Below are 22,254 nucleotides of genomic sequence, written 5' to 3'. Positions count from 1 at the left end.
ATTACAAAATGTACTCTTACTCGTTTTCACGTTTTCCACGCATTTCTTTTTGTAATATACCTCGTATAAGGCTATGCGTAAACAGTGTTTATTTTTTAAAGGTTAGATACTTGTATATATCCTCTAATGATCAGTAATGTTAAAAAGTATAAAAGATAAAGTTTTATTTTTTACCCATAAGCCTTAATAAATATAACATTCTTACTTTTAAACCAAAGTTCGACGTATTTCTACTTTAATTTTACATTACGAAAATTATCAAAAAAATTAAAACCTATCTTACACAAGTGATACAAGTTTCTAAATATACATCCGTTATTTAGATTACATGTATTAAGTTACCTTAATGTATTCATGAAAATAAACAACTTAAATTAACGTTATTTGATTCGACTGAATAGTTAGCCAGCACGATGTAATCAAATGTGATCAGAGAGTTTTTATATTGGCGAAGCAGCAATGCTCTCACAGACTTGCTAGGAAGAATTCATTCACTCAGCTTACATTAGCACTGTACGGGATAAATAGCGAAAAATTGGGTGTTGATAAACACACACTAGCAGAGAGAAGGAACGAGTCATACGACACTAGTAACTATATGTGTTCATTATAACAACATTTACTTACAAAAATACGTTCGCCGAAAGAAATAGTTCCTAAATCTAAACGCACAAAGTTTAATTTTTATTTTACAGGAACAGATAATTTTGGATTAGATGCCTTTAATAAAGAGGGACTAAATACCTGACAAACGCTCTCAAGACATATGAGATGCTATTCTAATTGATAAAAACACTTGCTTTTTATCTATATTTCATAATTTGCTGGCTGTTCAAGTATCCCGGAAACAACGTGATATTATAGTTCATGTGTGGTTTTGTTTTGTATATTGATAAAACGTAGTGTCAAAATTGGAAATTTAACTGTAAAAAAAAACTGAGAAAAGAGACAGATCAAATAAAAGAACTGTTCAGTTAGAAACAAAGATGGATGTTAAAAGTAGTTTTCATCTGGTGGTTGTAATTCTAGCCTTTAATAGGATATATGGAGTAAGTACCGTATTATATTCCTACAAACATCGTAAATATCGCAAAATCATACGCACTTTATTTGAACAATGCATAAAATAATGTAATGTCTGTTAATATTATATAAACTATCTTAATTTCTGTGTTTTAAACAATCCTAATAAGTCAGTAAAAACGAGCAAAAACTTTCTTACTCAAATTTTAGAAGAAAGAAATGAGAAAATAGCCGTTATAGAAATTTTACGTCGTATTTGAAGCCTCTGTACATTTTATGTTCCAAATCGAATCATTCTAAGTATTAAATAAGAAAAAAAATCATCCTGTACTTTGTAAGCGTGCTAAAAACCTTTTAAATACATGTTGCATGTTTTAACTTCATTTTAAATGGTTTTGACTTTATTGTAAAAATATTAAAACTTAAATATTTTACAACCAAATGCGAAAAAAAAAATAAAGATAATAATAAAAGTCAGTATTTTCAAAGACACTATCATCACTTTTTTAAATTTATTATTTGAACATAAGGTATACACTTTGTATAAGGTAGGGTTTTCACTCGTCTAGTTAAAATGCGCCAGACGAATGAAAATTGTAAAAAAAGAGCATTATAAAAAGGCTTAACAACGTTTTAAGTGTCGTACCACTTCCGCTAATCATACTGATATGTCAAGTGCTCTGTAAGTACTTTTCTTCAAAGAACCTAGGCATGCCAAATGGTTTTAGTACATTTCCTTCCTTAGGAAATATCTTTTTTTTAGTGTTGATTTCTACAAATATCTTTGACAAAAAAAAGCAACAAGAAAAGCCACACAGTAAGTGTGCACGAAATATGACATTATATGACATGGTTGAAAGAGATATCTTGATCAGGAAAATACCGGTTAATATATTATATTCATTTGAAAAGCACTGAGCTGAGAATAGCGTCTGTTTATCTGGTCAGTTAAACAGATTGGTCTGCAAAGAACATGATTAAATGCTTTATTAATTATTGTAAGGAGCAAATGGCGGCAAAAACGTCATTTTTCACTTGCATATTGTGATAGTATTATACATAGAGAGCAGCGACGTCTTGAATAAAAATATAAATGCAATTACCGGTCTGACAGTAAAATATCTCACGACAAATTAATCCGTTATAACTAAACTGTTTCGTATCTCACGATAAACTGTATAATTGAATTGTCTGTTACCAGACATTGTTAGATTAGGCATAACAGACGTGCAAAGTGGCTCGTCATTCATTACTAACATATAACCACCCTGAAGTGATAACACTTGCCTGTAATTTGTAAATGATGTAAAAAACGGTATGCAGTATTTTTTCAAACACTTAATTTGTTTATATTGTAACCTTTCAACTAAATGTGGCCTGTGATGTGTTATGTATTTCTTTACGGAGTTTTATAAATTAGATAGACGTTCACATATATTAATACAGAGGCAATCTTATTGACTGATATAAATATGCGTAAAAATGAGTTCACTTTAGATTGAAACTGTCTTCAGCTGTTATCAGGCTGTTGAAAAATGGTTATATTTTTAGAATAAAGTCATAATACATTTTATATATACTACTTACCAGATTTTCCCTTAAGTTTAAATGTATTCGTATTCTTTACCCTGAAAATGTATAAATCTAGAAATACGATATTCAGTTTTTATCAGAGAAATTCAAAATAAGTAAAACAATATAAATCTGTCTGAAAATATTTCTATTATACGAGTATATAAGATGGTACATATACCTCTAAACAAAATAAAATTTATCAATGCTTTCCCTGTATTAAATTAAATTTGAATAATCATAATTATGATAAAGTTATGTTAAACCCGAACAGTGGTGTAAAGAAAGTAAAACAGGAGCATTTTCTTATTTCTGAACGTACTAAGAAAAGATACTAAGATTGGTCAATGTTGACAGTATCATTAGCACCTGAAGTCTATTATATTTTTCTTACCAGTTTTTTTCATTTTTAAAAGAAAAATAATACGAAAATGTGAAAATGTTTGGATGAAAGAATGTTAACAGATTTTAAAATTTGATGTCTGGGGGAAACATTGCCATTTTTTGCGTATATTTTTTTTGTTACCGCAGTATTCAATGATAAGACCCACAATATCTTAAAACAGTTTTTTTAATTCCCCCAAAACCCATTTTTTTAGAGAAAAAAATTTTTAAAAAATATTGCTAAAAGTTTGTCTTTTCTGTAGATATAGGTTTAGGTATTTTGTGAGGGTGAAGGTTATTTTGCGAGAGTGTTAACGTTATTTTGCGAGAGTGAATGATATTTTACAGAAGAAAAAAGTAAAATTTTAAAGTAGAATTAACTTAGGTTTAAGGTTCAACAGATTGCATCGGAGAAGATTAGATTTTTGTGTACAAGTTTAAAAATATTATTAATTAAATCCAGTGCTCAATGTTTTAAAATCGTATTTCTTGGTGATTTGCTCATTTATCCTTTGCCTTTTAAATTAAGGAAAAACTTATACAAAAGTCGATCTATTATGAATGCTTTGTTATAAATAGTTTTATTTCCAGCTGTCTTTACGGCAAAACTATTTTACATGTATAAAGTAATCGCATTTCACTGCAAAAAATGGCTGAACATTTTATTAAATTGAAAAAAGGAGATGACTGCAAAATCAATGGAAAAGAAACAAAAATATTGCTGAGAATAACAAATTTAGTTTGTTTTAGTCAGTTTCAAGCCTTATTTGACCGTCAAACTATTACAAAATGTCTGTAAAACGTAAATACATGTTCCAGCTAAATAAGCAAATCTTAAATAAAAGAAATCCGTGGTATTTGATCGGAAAGTAAGAACGCCATTCAATAAGTAACTTACTGCGTTAAGAGATAGGGGGTTTTATCAATATTTGTTTTCTTGCAGTCTGTCACCGTGTCTTTGATTGATGTCAATAATTGATTGAACAGGAGACATATAGGTCATAAATTGTTGGATCACTCTTTTTTAAGCTTACAAAACAGATATCTAATCAAACATCTTCATATTTTCTGACATAAAAAATATGAGAACAATATTGAAACAGAGACTAGGGTAAATAAAGCACTTTACGGATCATAGTAGTAAAGGGGTAAAACTTTGATCACGGAAAAGTGGCAACTTGTAACTGTGTGACGAAACTATGTCTATGTGTTGAAAAAGGATCTCCATTGTTGCCGTTTTTATTCTTAAATCACTAGTATGTTTTTCTTTCATAATAGGTGGGTTGTCTTGCTTACTTTTGAAAATATATGGCGATTATATGTATAAAAAGTAAAGCTCAAGAATAAAATTTAAGATGTCCATCTTCAATAAGGTTTGAAAGGGGTCGTTTTTTATTTTTTTACGGCTTGATTGAAAAAAGTAGCTATACATAAACTTTTACATGTCTTGAATTTTATATGTACTTACACATGTATATGTGCTTTAACGATTTAAAGTCAATTTTATAGTGTAAAACACAAGTTCTGTTCATCAAATTAATTTAATACTAGAGAATTAAACTCTAAATCAAATGTAAGTACTTATAAATTTTATTAACATGTGTTCAAAATTAAACATAATTATTATAATTATAATTTTATAATATTATATGAATATATAAAATGTGTTGAAGTGTGATAAATGATGCACCTATCCACGATAGCAAATTGAAATGTTTACACGTAGGAGTGTTATGATGGTTCGAGGTTATAGAAAATTTCTCTATGCTAAAACTCAAATATCAGGTATTTGATTGGTCAGAAACTGCCACAGATTGTACGCTCAAATAATTATCCTGACATTTGAGATTTTGACCAAGATAAAAGCTCATTACATCGAGGTCTTTTCTTTTAAATTATTTTAATTTTTCGAAATGAACATTCTCAAAATAAACAAATTCACATGAATATTTTCCACGTATACATCTATTATATTCCAGACGCAATAGACACTGCTTTTTTCCTTCGAATGCCTTGCCGACACGCCAATGTAGGTGAATTGGATCGGCTTCGTCTTTGCGAGAATTAGATTGGAAATATGATAGCAACAATATTGTCCCAAAGCATATTTGATATTCATAGAAAACTCATTGAAGGTTTACAAGAGAAAAAAGAAAATTAGATAATAGACAGATATATTATGTCATTTGTAGGTTCTGAAGTAATAACACTTGTACCCGATTTACATAATAGTATTCCTGTTTTCTAGTTCAATGCGTATACAACATTTCATTAATATCTGACTACTAAAATAAGAATAACGACGGCAATATGGTAAAAACAATGACAACAATAATCGACAAGGCGAAGGGAACTTTCACAGGAAGCAGGAAGGTAATACTTCAATGTAACGATGGTGAAACCGCGACGCTACGATAATATACTGGTAAATACTTTGAAACGACGGAAATACCGCGACGGATATAATCGCAATGGCACACTGGTGAAAACGCTTTGATACGACCGAAATAACGCCACGGTACGATGTTTGAAACGCGATAGTGGCAATAGTGCGTTGGTGATACCACGATGGTACGATGATATAACCGCCATCGAAGCATGCTGAAAATGTGTTGGTACAACGGTAATATTGTATGGTACGATAGTGGAAATGCGATAGTACGGGGATATAACCGCCATGGTACGTACGATGTTGGTACGTGGCTTGTAATGCAAGAGAACGAGGATAACATCGTTATGGTACGATAGTGAAAACGCAAAGGTACGATTGTGGAAACGTGATGTGTAATGTTGATGAAACGCGATGGTGCAGCGGCAAAAACCGCGAAGGTATGATTATATAAACGCGATGGTATAACTGCCATGATGAAAAGGCGATGATTCATCTCACCTTCTTAACATTGCGAGTAAGGTTAAAAAAGAGTCACGACTGTTCACATTAAACACTGTAGCAATCACTGACATTATTTGTAACGAACATTCCTTCATGGTTCAGTTCAATATGTTACAGAGCAATACATGCATTATACATAAAGGTATGACATTCTAACTATTTATCAAAATGTATCATGAGTGTCTTACATAAAAAATTGCTAAATGTATTTTGATATTATTTAAAAGATATTATAACACCGCTGCAATCAAATCTGTGTTAAGATAAATTTATGTTGGTTTTCTCAGTGAAGTAAAACAGAAACGGTGTCACGGGTTGAAAGAAGTTGCTAACATGTTATACGCAAATGTTGTCTAAAACATCTGTGCCTCCCACCATCCTACGGAAGTGCAGAGAGAAACTAATAATGTGCCCAATAATGATAATAATTTAGACAATAATAATAATAATAATGATAATAATTTAGATAATAATAGCAATAACGAGACGTTAATTCTTGGCCTTGATAATTAAGAAAAATCAACTCGTGATCACGAGATCATAAACAATTAAATGACAATAATAATTCTTATCGACTAGATCACTTTTTTATTATTCCATGACCACGAGTTACCTGACGTTTAATTTTTTTTATTGTGTTTTTAATATCTCTGGACCACGATTTTTAATTACCTCACAGTCAAGAGATACAAATCAGTTTGTTGTTTAATGTAGCTCCAATTTTCTATCCCGCGCATAATCTCATTCATGCATGAGCAAGCCATCACTTTTAATATATATTTCATTGTGTGCTATGCATGATAAGTATTTTTAATTAGTTATCGTTATTGTTCGATCTAAATATAGAAACTACTCAATAGTTAGATCGATAGATGATAGATTCTGTTGATGAACTTTGTGTTACCTTTGCATTCTTATCATAATTATTCATTAATTTAAAATCAACGTTAATTGCTCTTGATTAAAAGGCAATTTGATAGTACATAGTAATATGGTTAATGGGCAGATAATTTACGGAGCTAATTTTTAGCACATTATAATTATATAGTTTAATTATAATAAAATGCTTAAACCATTGGATGTACATACGTAAGATCTACAAACGACCGTGAACAATAGAAAAAAAGCAAATAAAGAAACACTGGGGACAGTGTATGTCAACGTCATCAATTCGTCTGTGGTTTGCAGGATGATTCTATTAACTTAATACCTATAGAAGCATGTGCAAAAACAGAAACTTAATTTGTATTTTCAACACTAAAAACCATATTTCGTCGCGCAACACTAAATACAGTGCCGATATAACATTTGAATTGAATCAAATCTTATCGTTATTGTTTATCTGTAAAAGACTGTAATTAAATAGCTAAATTGAAGATTTTTAGAAACGTACTTAAAAATCAAATCAAACATTTGTATCAAAGCAACACTTTTTGTATTTTCTGATCGCAAGATCAGTAAATACAAAGCTAACATCCACAGTCTAACACAAAATTTCCTTACAGACCTAAGAACGCAAAGTAGTTCTCATAAAAATCAGCAATTTAAAAGAAAGAATAATTTTTAATGTAGGCAGTTAACGAATTACAGTGCATTAAAAGTTTAGAGTAGTCAATAGAAATATGAGGTTACAATCACAAAGTTTAAAAGGCCGCTTTAAAACTCCAGTTGAGTATAGATTATAGTATGTAATAGAATTTACAAAAATCTTACTTCCCCATGTTTCTTTTTACATTAACACGTGTTTCTGTCCCTCCGACCTTTGAGAGCATGTCCAACACTTGAACTACCTGAAAAGAAAATTATATTCTAACTTATGTATATTCTACGTTTAAAATAGAACAGTTACGCAAGTCTTAAATTTTTCATAAATTGTTAAGAAATTGTTGATAATAAATGTATGTTTATGAACTACGTTTTGTTAAAAAGTTTATGTTCTGTTTTGATTGTTTTGATTACATTTTTCCTACTAATGATTAAATGAAGCGTCATTCTATATTACAAAATCATAATTAGATAATCAATCAATCCGCTTTTTCATTTATTTCCCGTTCATTAAGATTTGTATTTATTCTGATCAAAAATTGGGCCAATTGGGAAAATGCCGAAATGTCTGGGACCAAAACGTCTTGGGTTATTTGGGACCGAAACGTCTTGGTCCGAAACAAATGAGGGACATTAGTGAATAACCTCCCCTGTGTACTCCCTATAAATAAATAGGTCTCAATTCTCAGATTTTAACTGAAAAAAAAAACTCAAAGTTTAAAAAAATATGAAAACTAAGCATTCTCTTTGGTAGTACTGAAAGGCACATTATAAACTCTTTACAAGCAGAGTTAATTAAAACATGTCAAATTTGAAAAGATTAATTATCAGACATTATCGCGAAATTGTATGACATTTTGCTTCAGCTGTTCAAATAATGATAATTAAATTTAAGAATGCTTGCAATCATGCAATTATTTATCAAATACAAAGTAGAAATAAATTTAAATAAATTGAACTGACCTTTTTGTTCAAGAAAATCTAGAATATTCACTTTATCAATGCATCCCGATTCCTGACCGCCAGCCAAAACCTAACGCCTACGAATTTGAATTTCCATCCACGTGGCTGTATATTCGAATTATAGGTTAATTATGATTTCTTTCCCTTTGATTAAATGTTAAAGCACTATTAAAAACTCGTGATTTTGATACATATAATGTACCACAAATGATGTTATTTTAACGTTAAATGATTGGAACTCGTAAACAGATCTGTGGCTATAAATAGATTTCATAACAATAACACATGTAACTTGCCTATATACTATTATTAGGTGGCATCGCCGCGATCTTGGTCTGTATATATATACATTTCATTTGTAAGCCAAATTTTAATAACATTTGAAAAAAAAGTTTAAATGATTACAACAGCGAATAAGGATTTTTTTTGGTTAATTTTTTACCTACCGTCAGGACACCGACCAGAACCTGACGTTAGTACGACGTCAAAAAGAAACGTCTAATAGACATCGGTTTTTTAACGTCAGATTTATGTCGTTTTTTGGTCGCCGACGTCGTGACCAAAATCTAACGTTAATCCGACGTTATTTTAACGTCATGTGTTTGCTGGGAGTACACAAATAAATCTGACTGTCGAGTAGTGGAATATAAACATGTCGTACTGTTTTGGCGAGAAGATTTTCGCTAAATTATTTTCATCAGTGTTAAGCAACAGGTTTATCGTGAACAAAATACCTCGAAATTAGTAAGGATTACAAACACGAAATGGAAATTCTCAAATTAGAATTACAATGTATTTGTTTTTATTCAAGCTACATATGTATTACTTCACCGTTGTGCAGAGGTAGCGCGCTCGTTTAGGGTGTGAGAGACCTAAGGTTCAAATCCTAGTCGAGGCAACTTTTATTTTTTTGAAGTGTCCTTTTTAAAGACCCAACCTAGGTATAAAAGGGAGGTAATGGCTGGTGGGTGGTTTCCCTTGAATTTTCAAACTGAATTCAGATCAGGGAGAGATTTTCAAAAATATTTATGTAAAATGGTGATTTTTACCAATGAAAAAAACCTAAATGAAGCCAATTGATCAATCTATCAGTCTAGATAAGAAATTGCAAAATGTATGAAGAAAAAGGTTCTTATAATTTAATATCAAATGATAACAGAAATTCAAATTTTAACTAAGGGGAGGAGTTTATTATGTAAATAATCATGTGATCACATTGTTTGTAAACATAGCAATGTGATAACATGGGAATCCATGCTCATGCAATAAGTAGGCCTACATCAATGGTTTACTTACTTGATATATTTTTTTTTCTTAGTTTTGTCAGAATAATCCAATTTGCATCGAATGAATTATAGTTTATACTGATAAAAAGTGCGTAAATCCAGTACATTTCACAATAAAAATTAACTGAAATGATAAAACTCTTGACTTGTATTTCTCACTATATTGTTAGTTTATCAATTTTACAGACACATTATATTCAAGTTATAAATACTAATAGTCATTCTAAATGTCATCAACTAAGGTCAGAAATAGTGCAGTGTAGGATTGTACCAGTGGATACAGTTTCCTTACTTTTTTAAAGCACAAAATTTGGATTACAATTTGTCTAGTCGAACAAAAAGAGTGCTCAGAAGTTATCATTTCTTCAATGAAGAAATACATTGTTTCTTAGTCTAAGCGTTGCCTCTTTACATAATTGAACACAACTTTTTGTATCTGATTTTTATTGAAATTTTATATGTAGGTTTCTTGCCTCTTCAGGGCTATTCTTTCACATTTACACACAAGGAACAAAAACATTACATGTATTCACATGAATCATTAACACTAGAATCAAATACATTAGTTTCATCCGCACTTTGTCTTGTAATATACTATATAGTCAGCTATCTCTTTGATGGCACCATTTATATTTTCAGTTTTATTTGACATGTGATCTATGACCTCATTTTTTCCTCTAATAATATTAGTGACACACTTTTACCAATTCCAATTAGTGTGGTTAAACAGAGGTTCACAGGTATGTTTCTATTCCTTTAAGTAACAACGGCAAAACAACTTATCCATTTATATTTAATAACACAAATCAATGAAAGCACCAAACAAAAACACTATTTTCCTTGTACAAAAAAATCCCTCCTAAACTGATTTCAGACAAAGGTCATCTAAATGTAGAAGATGCAAAATATGTAAGGTATGGAAGGTATAAATGAGTAGTCCCATTTATTTTTAAATATCATTATGTTAGCAACTGAACTGTATCAACTTTGAAATAAGAAAACAACTTATCACATTGCTTGTCTCAGAAACTCTGTACTTATTAAATAATAAATCAAAAACAAGACCTTACAAGCCCTGTCACCCCTTCTATATTGTAGTGTTATATGCCAATTAAACACAGAAATGTGATATTTTGTTTTATCTCTACTGATAGCAGCATAGCAATACACTTTCTTATAAAAATATACCTGAGGTATAAAATTATATCAGAAATCATACTATGTTGTAATAAGTTCAAAACAAAAATATGACAAGAATAGATATATGTGACTGCTTGGCATCAAGGGATAAACTAACAGGAAATCTGCAACTGGTGGTCAGAAATAAGATTAGCTTTTGATGTCTCTCTGAGACAAGTCAGTTAAAAGGTATTTTTTTTTGTGTGTAAAAACCCATCGTCTGCTTTAGCTATTTTTAGAATCAGTACACTTTGCTGGACGTCTATCACTGATAAAACAATGTAGAGAGAGGGTTAATTTGCATCCGATAGTCTGATCGGATGTTGGGGGTTTAAGGAAGTAGCTACGATATGCAAGGATAAAGTGTGGCTGTCATAAAAAATGAAAAATGATTTTTTTGATGCAACTCTAGTCATGCAAATCTCAATCTCAAACTGTTATAGACGCAGTCGCTGCGTAAGATTAATTATAGTATATAAAAATAAACTTATATAGGAAAATACATATAGATAGTCAGTATGATTTAGATTGCAAAGATCAGAAAATACCACAGTGGTTGCAGCCCTTTGATTATTATAGGACACGCACAAGACGTTTTACAGGTAACCTGCTGATTTCTATTGAACTAATTTCTGTACATCATCTCTAATTTAACCTAAATATATAAGACTGTATCTCTTTTTTTCCTGTACAATGTCATATTTAACATACCCTAAATATAAAGCTATATCTCTCTTTTCCTATACAATGACATACTTTACAGACCCTAAATATAAAGCTATATCTCTCTTTTCCTATACAATGACATACTTTACAGACCCTAAATATAAAGCTATATCTCTCTTTTCCTATACAATGACATACTTTACAGACCCTAAATATAAAGCTATATCTCTCTTTTTCTATATAATGCCATTATTTACAGACAGGTGTCACTGTTTATCATTTCTGAAAAAATCAAGTAGTTTAAATGATAACCAAATTAATATCTTTGCTTTTTGGAATAGATATGAATAAAAATAAAAACTTCAACAAGTAGGAAAGATCTTCGTTTTGATTCAATTCATAGTTTATACGTTACTGTAATTGTTTGTAAATGTTCTTGGCAAATGAATCTAAACAAAAGTCTATGCTTTTGGCAAAATAGAAACTTGCGGCTGTTTATCAATTTGATTGTTGTTTTTTTCTAAAGTTTACAATGAAATTATTTTTTTCAAAAGATGAAAATTATTGTAGAAAGTGATTGCGTGTTATGTAACGTGATATATTTAGTGGACAGAGTTCTACCAAAGATCATTCAACATGACCTTTCCAAATTTGTCACAACTGCACTTCATGTGCATGTTAAGAATTTATAAATCATTGAAATAAAAATATCATTGTTAAATTCAAATAGTGGTTTGATTTTTTTTCTCACATCTGTTAAAAAGATGAAAGAGAACATTGCATGAACTCACTTTTAAATTGAATGTAATGAACGAATTCAACGAGTTGTTTAATTATACACTGCCTTTATTCTGTAGTTTTTTACGTTGGTATCCTAGAAATTGAATACATTTAACAAGAAAAACATGAAAACATTACGAGTTTGTGTACATGCATTTCCGAGAGTATGTTATAATAAAAAAAAGTATTTCAATTACATCAAATGACGTTAACCACAAAGAGCAAGATCAAGCAAAATTTATCAAAGCCATCATTCCATACATCGGTATTTAAAAATGCTACCTAATTATGTATTCAAGTATTTTGAAATATCATATTATAATATAACATTTGAATTTCTTACATAAATGAGCTGGGGCACTTTAAACAGAAATATATACAAAGATAGTGAAGAAATATACTTTGAAATAAATTGAAAAATCGAATTTTTATGCTTTTCTTACCCCGATTTTCGTGAAAAGTGTTTAAACGCTTTTCATTTTGGGACTTTTTTTGCAATTTGAATAATCATTCTGGAAAAACGAAGTGCGCGAATAATCTGAAATTTTGCACAAAGATTAGTGGTCTAAACCTACATCAAATGGTACGTTTATCTGGAAAAAATATTTTCAGTCCCATCATGTCAAAAAACCTCAGCGGAGACATTTTATGTGTGAATAAAATGAATTTTAACTGGCTCAATTTACTTGTAAATGGAATGAAATGAAAAACATTATGTGTCAGATATTTATGATGATTTGATTGCACAGTCGCTTACTTGACAAGTATTTCAACAAATAAAGTTAATATATGATAGATATATGTTCTTTATAACGGAAGACAAACAGAGATTTAATAATGGCAACATTAAAAAAAAATATTGATTATTAATCTTACTCATTCAAACATTATTGTCATGCACTTGCTATAATGTCAAAGAATCATCGTTTACAGTCGTACAATAGTCTAGTAAAATGTATAATATATATATACTTAGAATAGTATAAAATTTAGAATAGTAACAAATCAACAAATAAAAAGATAAATAAATGTGACCATTGTTATAAAATGAATATCATAGTTTATTCTCAATCCTATGCTAGCTTTAAATGTCGCTCAGATTAGCAAACGTCTGTTTTCTTGTACAATATATACTAGAACGTTTTCGTTTCCTGGTTGAGTTTACAGATATATATTTAAATAAATCGAATGCCTTTTGCCTCTACTTCATACTTTGCTTTATTGTGTAAAATAGTAGCTTCAGTACTTATTAGTATAAGAGAAATCTTGTTACAATCTCAGTACAAGCCCATTTACCTAAAATACTATTATATATCAAGCCTGATTATATAATGATTACATAAAAGGTGCATTATAGAGACATTCTGTGGAACATTCTTTTATTTCCTTGACTTTACTATTTTTTCTTGAAGTTAGTGAAGTTGATAGATGTGCCAAGAGGGTACCGGATACAGTTACTTTGATATAAAAAATAAATAAAAAATATTATGACATTTACTTTTGTCGAATGTTGGTAAGTATTTTGGTTTAAAGATAATTTTGTTGTAGTTTTTTCCATTAAATATTTTATTCTTTCTATAATGTTTATTTTTCTGATGTTTGCATGTAACAGATGTTTTGATTTAGTGTATCACATCATGTAATGTTCTATTTATCACATATGCACAATGAAAACGATGTACAGTGTAAAAAAGAGTCGTTTTTCATTGACGTACCTATACTTGGTCTTTTTTCATTGACGCGCATATACTTGGTCATTTTTCATTGACGCGCCTATACTTGGTGTAGGCTGAAATACTAGCATGCTTTTACACTATATAACGCAAATAACGTCAGGTCTATTTGAAGTGTTAGTCTAGTCTTTACACAAAGAAGGAAACTGCTGGCGTTAAACTGCCAATATACATTGGTTAGGGGTTACATGCATATACAGCTGTTATCTTTTTCCATCTAATAAGATTATTAACAAAGCCTTTTCAAGGCAACAACCATAAGGAATTTTATTGATATCTTTCGCTCTTATTATATTTTCTTTTCATATGATGCTAAAATAACATCTCACAATACATACAGTAAAGCCATGAGTTTTATCCATATCAACTTATTAAATGCATATAAGAATGATTGGCGCCAATTCGTAAGCAGCGTAATGACGCCATCCTAAGTATACATATCATTTATAAAAACGACAGAATGACTTCATTTTAAACTAAGGTGAAGAATAATCAGGCACATTAGTTTAAATTGATAATAATTCTTGAATAATAAGTTATTTATTTCTTTTGTTTAATAATTTGTATACCTTAGCGACAGTAGGATGCGACCCAAAAAAGCGTTATGCACGAAAATCTGCAGCGAAAGTGATAAATAGTGTTAATGGTCTCCTTAATTTTGTATTGTTAAAATCAAAATAATATCGGTTTCAGGACAAAATAAAGCAGATTTTATTAAATAACTTTATTACACTCCTGCGCCTTGGTGCATATGATAAATGGCTTAATACACTCCTGCGCCTTGGTATATGTGATAAATGAAGTTCTGAATACTTGTATCATAAGCAAAACGGTAAAAATTATCTGAAGTAATGCAGAACATGTATTAGACACCAGAGCTCCGGCCATTAAGCTAAAGAGGCGTATGTTATTTTCATGCATTAATTAGTAATACATCTTGGTACCTGTGTTGCAGTCTAGTGGTTACTGTTCTGAGATCGAGTATTAATGACATTGTGAGTGTGTTTTTTCCTAGCTCGAGGAATGTTTGTACATGCTTAGTGGATGTTAAGTGTTCATTAATAACCTTATGTTATTTAGATTGAACTCCCGGTGACATTGTAAAGTAATTGCAGGCAGAAATATAATATGATAGGTTAATGAGGTACCAAACATTATTGTAGACGTTTTTATATTAGAGAGGCAGTAAACTTGTTAAATGGAAATAATAGACATCTGAAAAACCACTCCAAAACAATAAACTTCAAAATATTTATTAAGATGCTTCCACCATGCTGCCTTGTTGCAAAGCTAATGTTAAATTCAGGAAACCGGTCGTTTGAGAGATAATTCGATATTCATTAAAACTTAAAGGAGCTCTTACTCTTAAAGCAACATGCCTCTAGAATTTTCATGAACATTTTGAAAATATATTTAAAATATTGTGAAGTTAGCCAAGAAAGTAATTTATAAATTGCAAACGGTAATTACAATTAACATAAATTACAATAAAGAGGTTGACATGTGCAAAAGCAAATATAGCCCTTATTGCGTTAGTCGCGTAGTAGAAATATACAGTGATTAAAATTGCAAAATCAGTATTTCATTGCATATTACATGTTTATTACTCGAATGAATCTTGAATCATTTACTTTTCTTAAAATCTTAGTAGAATTTTCTCAAGTTTGCTTTTCTTGAAATATTTTGACATATCAGGAGGCATGCTTTATATCACATATTTGTGACTTAATCTTTATAGAGGATATTCAAGTTTTTTTTCTATAAATTCATGGTTTATTTTCACCAAGTGGTATGAAAAAAAAATGGTTCATGAGTGACAAAAGCCATGATTAAATTATAATTATTTTCATATATTGTAAGATGACAAAAAAGTATTAATAGAAAACAAAAATTGAATTACAATATGAAAGACTTCCGTATATTGGCTGAATTTAGTAGAAAATAGTCAGGCAAAACACTAGTGAAAATGCGGAAAAAGAAAATATACGCATTTTATTTCGTCAGTTTATCTAAATGTTTATAAGTATATAATAATCTAAAATACTAGATCTACTATTTAGCATGACACGCTCAGAATTTTTCTTTTTGTGACGTAAACATATTATATTATGTCACATATTGTGTGACATAAGGAAACATTCGTTGTTTTATTTTTTCTAGGATATTACCTATAATGACGAGAAGAAGCAACGAGAGCTGCTGATCCACAAAAAAATCGAATGTATCATTCTTATGAACGTGACAGAAAATAACAACTTCACAGGTAAGTAATGCGGCGGATTAGCTTTAATAGCCGCGTGGGTTTAAAGATATTATGCTTAAATTTGATATTTGAAAGTACTGATAATTTCGGACACACACAGAAGAAAATATATGTTATGTTTTAAACACTACACACAATAGGAATACATAGTGTCACTGAAAAAAAAACAACTGCCAAAACACCCAATTAAAATTACCAGGTATGGGAAATGCAGCTGTCTCAACATAGCTTGTACATTCTCTTATTAAAATCAGATTTCCTACATTTTAAATAAATTCCTGCAATATAAGTATTTTACATAAATGAGCATAGCATACATGTATCTTTTATCCCCGTCAGTGACTGGCCGTTGTTTCTGTAAGTGAGAAAGATTACATTGGTAGGTCCCAGGAACGAATACGAGAGTTTTTTTTTTTAAATAAATTCTTTATTCAAATTCAAGGAACTTTATTGTCTTGATTCAACTTGTTTGAACCACTATGAACGCAGTTTTCTTCTCGATTTGTAACATCCTTGCAGGGGAATATCAGAATATGTAAATGTTAATATATCACTTAAAGTCGTCAAATTTAAGAAATAATATATCCTAAACAGTGATTTTATCGCTCAATAACATCACTGTTTGGAGTTCGGATGCGAGGAATAAAACCACGAGGGATATAATGATGCGCATCCGAACGACAAACAGTGATGTAATCCAGCGATAAAATCACCGATTTGGATATATTATTTCGAATCTAACACGACATCAATATATAAAGGGTGCCGTACCTGATATTAAGCAATATTGCGCCTGTTTGTTTCCGTACTTATCTTAACCGCGTCAGATTTTTTAGTGGTTACGTCACGTGTATAATGATGACGTCACATATCTAAATATAGAACGGCAACAGTGATTTTATTATGTTAGTGTTCATCCACGCTGTTCTACAGAAATTAGAAACTCCGACGGGAGCGATAGCGACAGGAGAATTTTCTAATTTCTGTAGAACAGCAACGGATGAACACTAACATATTTAGTGTCAAGCTATATTTGGCCTTTGATTACGTCATTATACGGTTTTATGAAACTTTATGCCAATAGAAGCGACAGACATCAATATATAAAGGTGCGTACCTGATATTAAGCAATTGCCTGTTTTGTTACCGACTAATTTTTTCAGTATTACGTCACGTTGTATAATGGATGACGTCACATACAAATAAGACTGGAACAGTGATGTATGCATAATAACACATACTTTCGGTTCCTCTATATTCAAAAGGGAAAATGCGCGTCTTGTTAGAATATTTTATAATGTACTTGAAATGAATTCATGATAAAATATGACGTCACCTGTCGTAATAGATTACAAGATGCAGTTTCTGAGTATTTTGTAAAAAGAAGACATTTTGACAAAGATTACTGATCAAGTCGATATTTTTCAATAAATGTTTATTTATGAAATGAAGGGATATAACACATTTTAAATTTTACAATAAGTTAGACAAAGATGTGTTTCTTATATAAAAATACATAACTTTCATATTTAAACCAATGTAAGCTGTAGCTGTGTCCAATCAAATGTAGAGCAAGTTACAAGACTCATTTTTTGTAAAGCACGTATCTCTAGATATCGATTTAAATTCTTCATTGAATATTTACGTGTCGTTCATGAACTTTGTTAAGAAGATCATTTGTAAGATGGCGACAAATGCATGGCAGTTGTATTGCTTATTACTTGTAGTTTTTTATGGTTGGTGTAGCGGATATGTTCCCATTCGTGAAAACATACAAATGCAACTGTTGCGTTTATATTAGGCGACGTTCAACTTCATTACTTCGATTGTATCGTAAAATATTCCCATACTTGTTATTTAGAATAATACATCTCTCAGTACAAGGCTCATATTGAAGAAATTCAAAGAAGGTCAAAACAGAGGGGAAAAACATAAAAACATTAAAATTGAATTTCTTGCATAGATCAATATTGTAGGTCACTTGAAATGAAAAGAAATGCAATTGATCATAAGAATTATACTCACGATTAAACTAAAACTTATTTTATTTTATTTCACAGTCCGAGTTATTGTTTGGGTCATTTTTTAAAAATCAATAAATATTCAACGGAATGAGGGAATGATCTGAAATATTGCATCATGATCTATATATTTTAGATTAATCTAGAAATAAAAAATCAGCCAAGTCATGCAAAACATCCTAGTAGAGTCTCTTTACACTTCATGCATATTCCATGTTAGAGCTAATATCTTTTCCACGTTGAAAAATGACGTGCTTTTAAATTTTTATATAGTTAATAAAATGATTGAAAAATACTTAAAACGAAATTAGCATGTACATGTAATAACGTTTTCTGTAGTTAGAGAAACTACAGAATGATACCTTTTTTCATTCTCGTGCTATATAAAACACCATTGACTTTGTATGTCTAGCAGTAACATGAGTTCATTCAACCAAGAAACAGAATAGTTATATATTTATTGAATGTTAACAATAATGGCAAAAAACAAACAAACAAAAACGCACGCGTATGATTGTTTTGCCGTTTTTTTTCCTAGAAATATTTCCGTTGTTGGTTGTCTGATTGACAAACGAGTGAATGGTTATTATTTCATGCATTCCTTTTTATATCCCTTGCTTGGCAAGGCTCGAATCGTGTGTTTCTTTGCAAAGTAAAACAAGAATAAATAATCAGTGTAGTCAAATACAAAACTTGAATACTTATACAAAAATAAAAGTAAACAATTAACTTTTTTAATGCTATGTATATTTTGTTTTTGCAATTCTTGCAAGTGCCTGAAAAAAATAGGAAAAATACATTATATTTTCCTCTTGACATAGTTTTGATTATATCTGGCAAAGGGAAAGAAATGATGTTACAATTAGCTATGATATATTGTTTCTGACATGAACATATCGTAACTACCTTAGCATTGGATTAGTTCCTCTTTACATTGCACGTTAATGTAAAAGTTTTCAGTGTATATAAAGTTGCAATTAAACACAAGTTACTGTATCTCTTATCAGCAAATCTATTACTATTAATAGATTTTATAACAATAACATACAAACGTGTAGTCCCGTGATTCTTACGAAGAAGAACAGGGAGAATCTGTTTTATAATTAGATAAAATAATGAAATATAATAGGTCTCATAAGATATAAACAACCAAATAATTTAAATGTGTCATTCTTCAAATATCATTCATGATTTATCAATCATAAAATAGCAACGCTTGACACTTAGAAAAAAGTAAAAGTAATCCCTAAATTCAATGACTGGTCCATAGGGATACGTTATTAATTCATTTTAGGAAAATTGTAATATTGCTTTTTAAGATGTCAATATTTGTATATTTCATTTCAATTAGCAGCGTTACTTTATTTTTGAATTTTTAAGATTATGAAACATAACTGTGGTCCTTAATTGTTAAGTAATTGATTTGCTTTTATATTCAGATTTTAAGGCCTTCTCCTACCATAGATATAGTATTAAACTGTTACAAATATAGTCGCCACTAATAAAACAGATGCTCAAATGATGATTCTATTTGTCGGTGTTTAACATTTTTGTCTCTTTGTTCTAACTACTCGCGGAATGCCTTTGCACTTTACTGTTATAGAAATATTGATACTCCTTAATAGACAATCTAGACTTTTATAGAAAACCATATATTAGATTACCTCTGAGCTTTTATATAGGAACGTACTATAATTGTTGTAAACTCGGAATTTGTACGGAATAAAGAATGCAATTAACTAAAGAGAATAGCTATTTTTCAGATAGTATTTACTGCCCGCCAATCTGGGACCGCATCATGTGCTGGCCACAAACAGAAGCTGGAAGAATAGCATCACAGCCGTGTCCATATTATATCAACAAATTTAAAAGAAACGGTAATGATATTTCGGTTCAAAATACTTATGAAATACTATTTTTTAGACTTGACTTAAATTTGAATTCATGAAAAAACTATGTTATTAGCATAAAGAGTAAATTATTTAGTAAAAAGCCAGTACATAAGTGTTTGAGATTAAACATTTCTTCAACACGAATTTCATAAAAACCTGTTGTTATTTTTTGGGTTACAATAGTTTTAATAAATGTGTTTTAAAGATCAATGTAGTCATTTAAGTTAAATATTGTTCTTTTATCTAACTGTTTGACATAACGTATTCATGACATCATTTCTGTTTTTTAGAGATTGCATTTAGGGAATGTTTATCCAACGGAACATGGCTTGACCCGAGGCCAAACGGGCACTTAAAAATTTGGGGATGGACAAATTATAGTCGTTGCGTAGCTACCGAAAACAGAAGTTATCCTAAAAGTGAAACAGTAGTTTCTCTCGTGACGGTATATCTTAAAGACTTTGCTACAACAGTTTTTGTAATATTTGTACGTCATGAATAGAATCAATGTAGTTGAATGCAACTAGGGAATTGGTAAGACGGCATAAATTATTGTACGTAACACGTAATTTATATGAATTTGTATCATGAGCATCAACGTAAAAAAGAAACTGTTTTGGATAGTTTTCATAGAGTGTCAATGCAACATTAACACTTTACATTATTTTTACCGCGTCACGACAAGACAAACGTAATGCGTTTGCGACCAGCGCCTGCGCCTCCGCGCAGTCTGATCAGGATCCATGCTGTTCGCTAACCAACCCTATTACAAGTAGAGAAACTGATAGCGAACAGCATGGATCCTGATCAGACTGCGCGGATGCACAAGCTGGTCTGGATCCATTCTGGTCGCAAACGCATTACGTTGGTTTTGTCGTGACACGGCTCATATTTTCTTTTACATACTCGCAGCAACAACTTCTTTTCAATATTATTCTACAGAAACACCAGGACGCGTTCCGTCTGATGTACAATATTGGCTATTTTCTGTCGCTTGTGTCATTGTTGCTGGCCATCTTCATAATGTTGTTTTTCAGGTAAAACAAATTTTTCCTTCCCACCAATAGAAATTTTATACAATTCAACCACTTGAATTATCTTATTCCACATTGAATTGTATATAAAATCCATTGTATTAACAATTTGCATCCCATGTATAATATACCTAAAATTCAACAGTGTTTTATCAATTTATTTTATACGATGTTTAATCATTTTACTAAAAAATAAAAAAAAATGTATATGCGACCAAAGCTGATATACTTAAGTAATCGAGGAAAGAATACATGGTTTTTATTTTAATTCAAGTATGTTTTAGATACTATTTATATCCTATAAATAAATATTTATCATGTAAAAAACCAGTAAAATATTCAGACATTTGATAAATCATCTTTCCTGATAAAACCAATTAAACAAATTTCATAGATTAATCCTTCTATTTCCATGTGAAGCTTTTGCTACGACCCCATTCCCCCTTAAAAAGCAATAAAAACGTACCCCTAATAAATGACTGGTTCTTTATTTTTCTTATTAAGTCTGTGACGGTTTACCATTGTCTTCTCCAAAAACAAATAAAATCGAATAAAATATCAGAAATCATCAGGTATCCTCAGTTCATGATGTTCAATAAATGTTTAATTTATTACATGATTATTGATGTGTTCAATTGAGAAAATATGTTTCTATTTTTTTATATATTTTTGCATATTTATCAAGTATTAATAAAAATATTTGCCTTACCGACTGCATAGATGTTGGTGCTAGAAATTGAATTCACTTAAGGTTACCGAACCACGTCAGGTTCGCTTAGGAACACACACATCTTAAAGTGTTTAATTTTTCAAGATTAATAACCCTACATAAAGTTATTATGTCAATGTTAGGCAAGCTATGCTAAAATTTCTATATGACTGTCCATTGACACTAAGAACTAATATATGCAAGTTAACCAATTTTACTTCTGTCAAATATCTTTTTGTTAAAGATACTTCTAGTTGTCTTTTTTCATTTTCTTCACTGCTCTCGGAGGGATTATATAAACTTTACAGAAT

General features: G+C 30.4%; 1 protein-coding gene across 1 annotated transcript in view; it reads left to right on the top strand.

Moving 5' to 3' along the window:
* The first annotated feature begins 418 nt into the window (after positions 1-418).
* The window catches only part of LOC132713214 (secretin receptor-like), a 35,836-nt gene continuing 14,000 nt past the window's right edge, over positions 419-22,254 (top strand). Inside the window, exons 1-5 of the mRNA XM_060695703.1 lie at positions 419-1,049; positions 16,185-16,287; positions 20,072-20,185; positions 20,491-20,645; positions 21,143-21,237. Of these exons, the coding sequence (XP_060551686.1) occupies positions 987-1,049; positions 16,185-16,287; positions 20,072-20,185; positions 20,491-20,645; positions 21,143-21,237 (530 nt within the window). The 5' untranslated portion in view covers positions 419-986. The remainder of the gene's footprint in view (positions 1,050-16,184; positions 16,288-20,071; positions 20,186-20,490; positions 20,646-21,142; positions 21,238-22,254) is intronic.

Source organism: Ruditapes philippinarum, unplaced genomic scaffold, assembly GCF_026571515.1.
Source record: "Ruditapes philippinarum isolate M1 unplaced genomic scaffold, ASM2657151v2 ctg4867_1_1_1_1, whole genome shotgun sequence".
Classification (NCBI taxonomy): domain Eukaryota; kingdom Metazoa; phylum Mollusca; class Bivalvia; order Venerida; family Veneridae; genus Ruditapes; species Ruditapes philippinarum.
The sequence above is the reverse complement of the archived record's forward strand: the minus strand, read 5'-3'. Positions and strand labels throughout refer to the sequence as shown.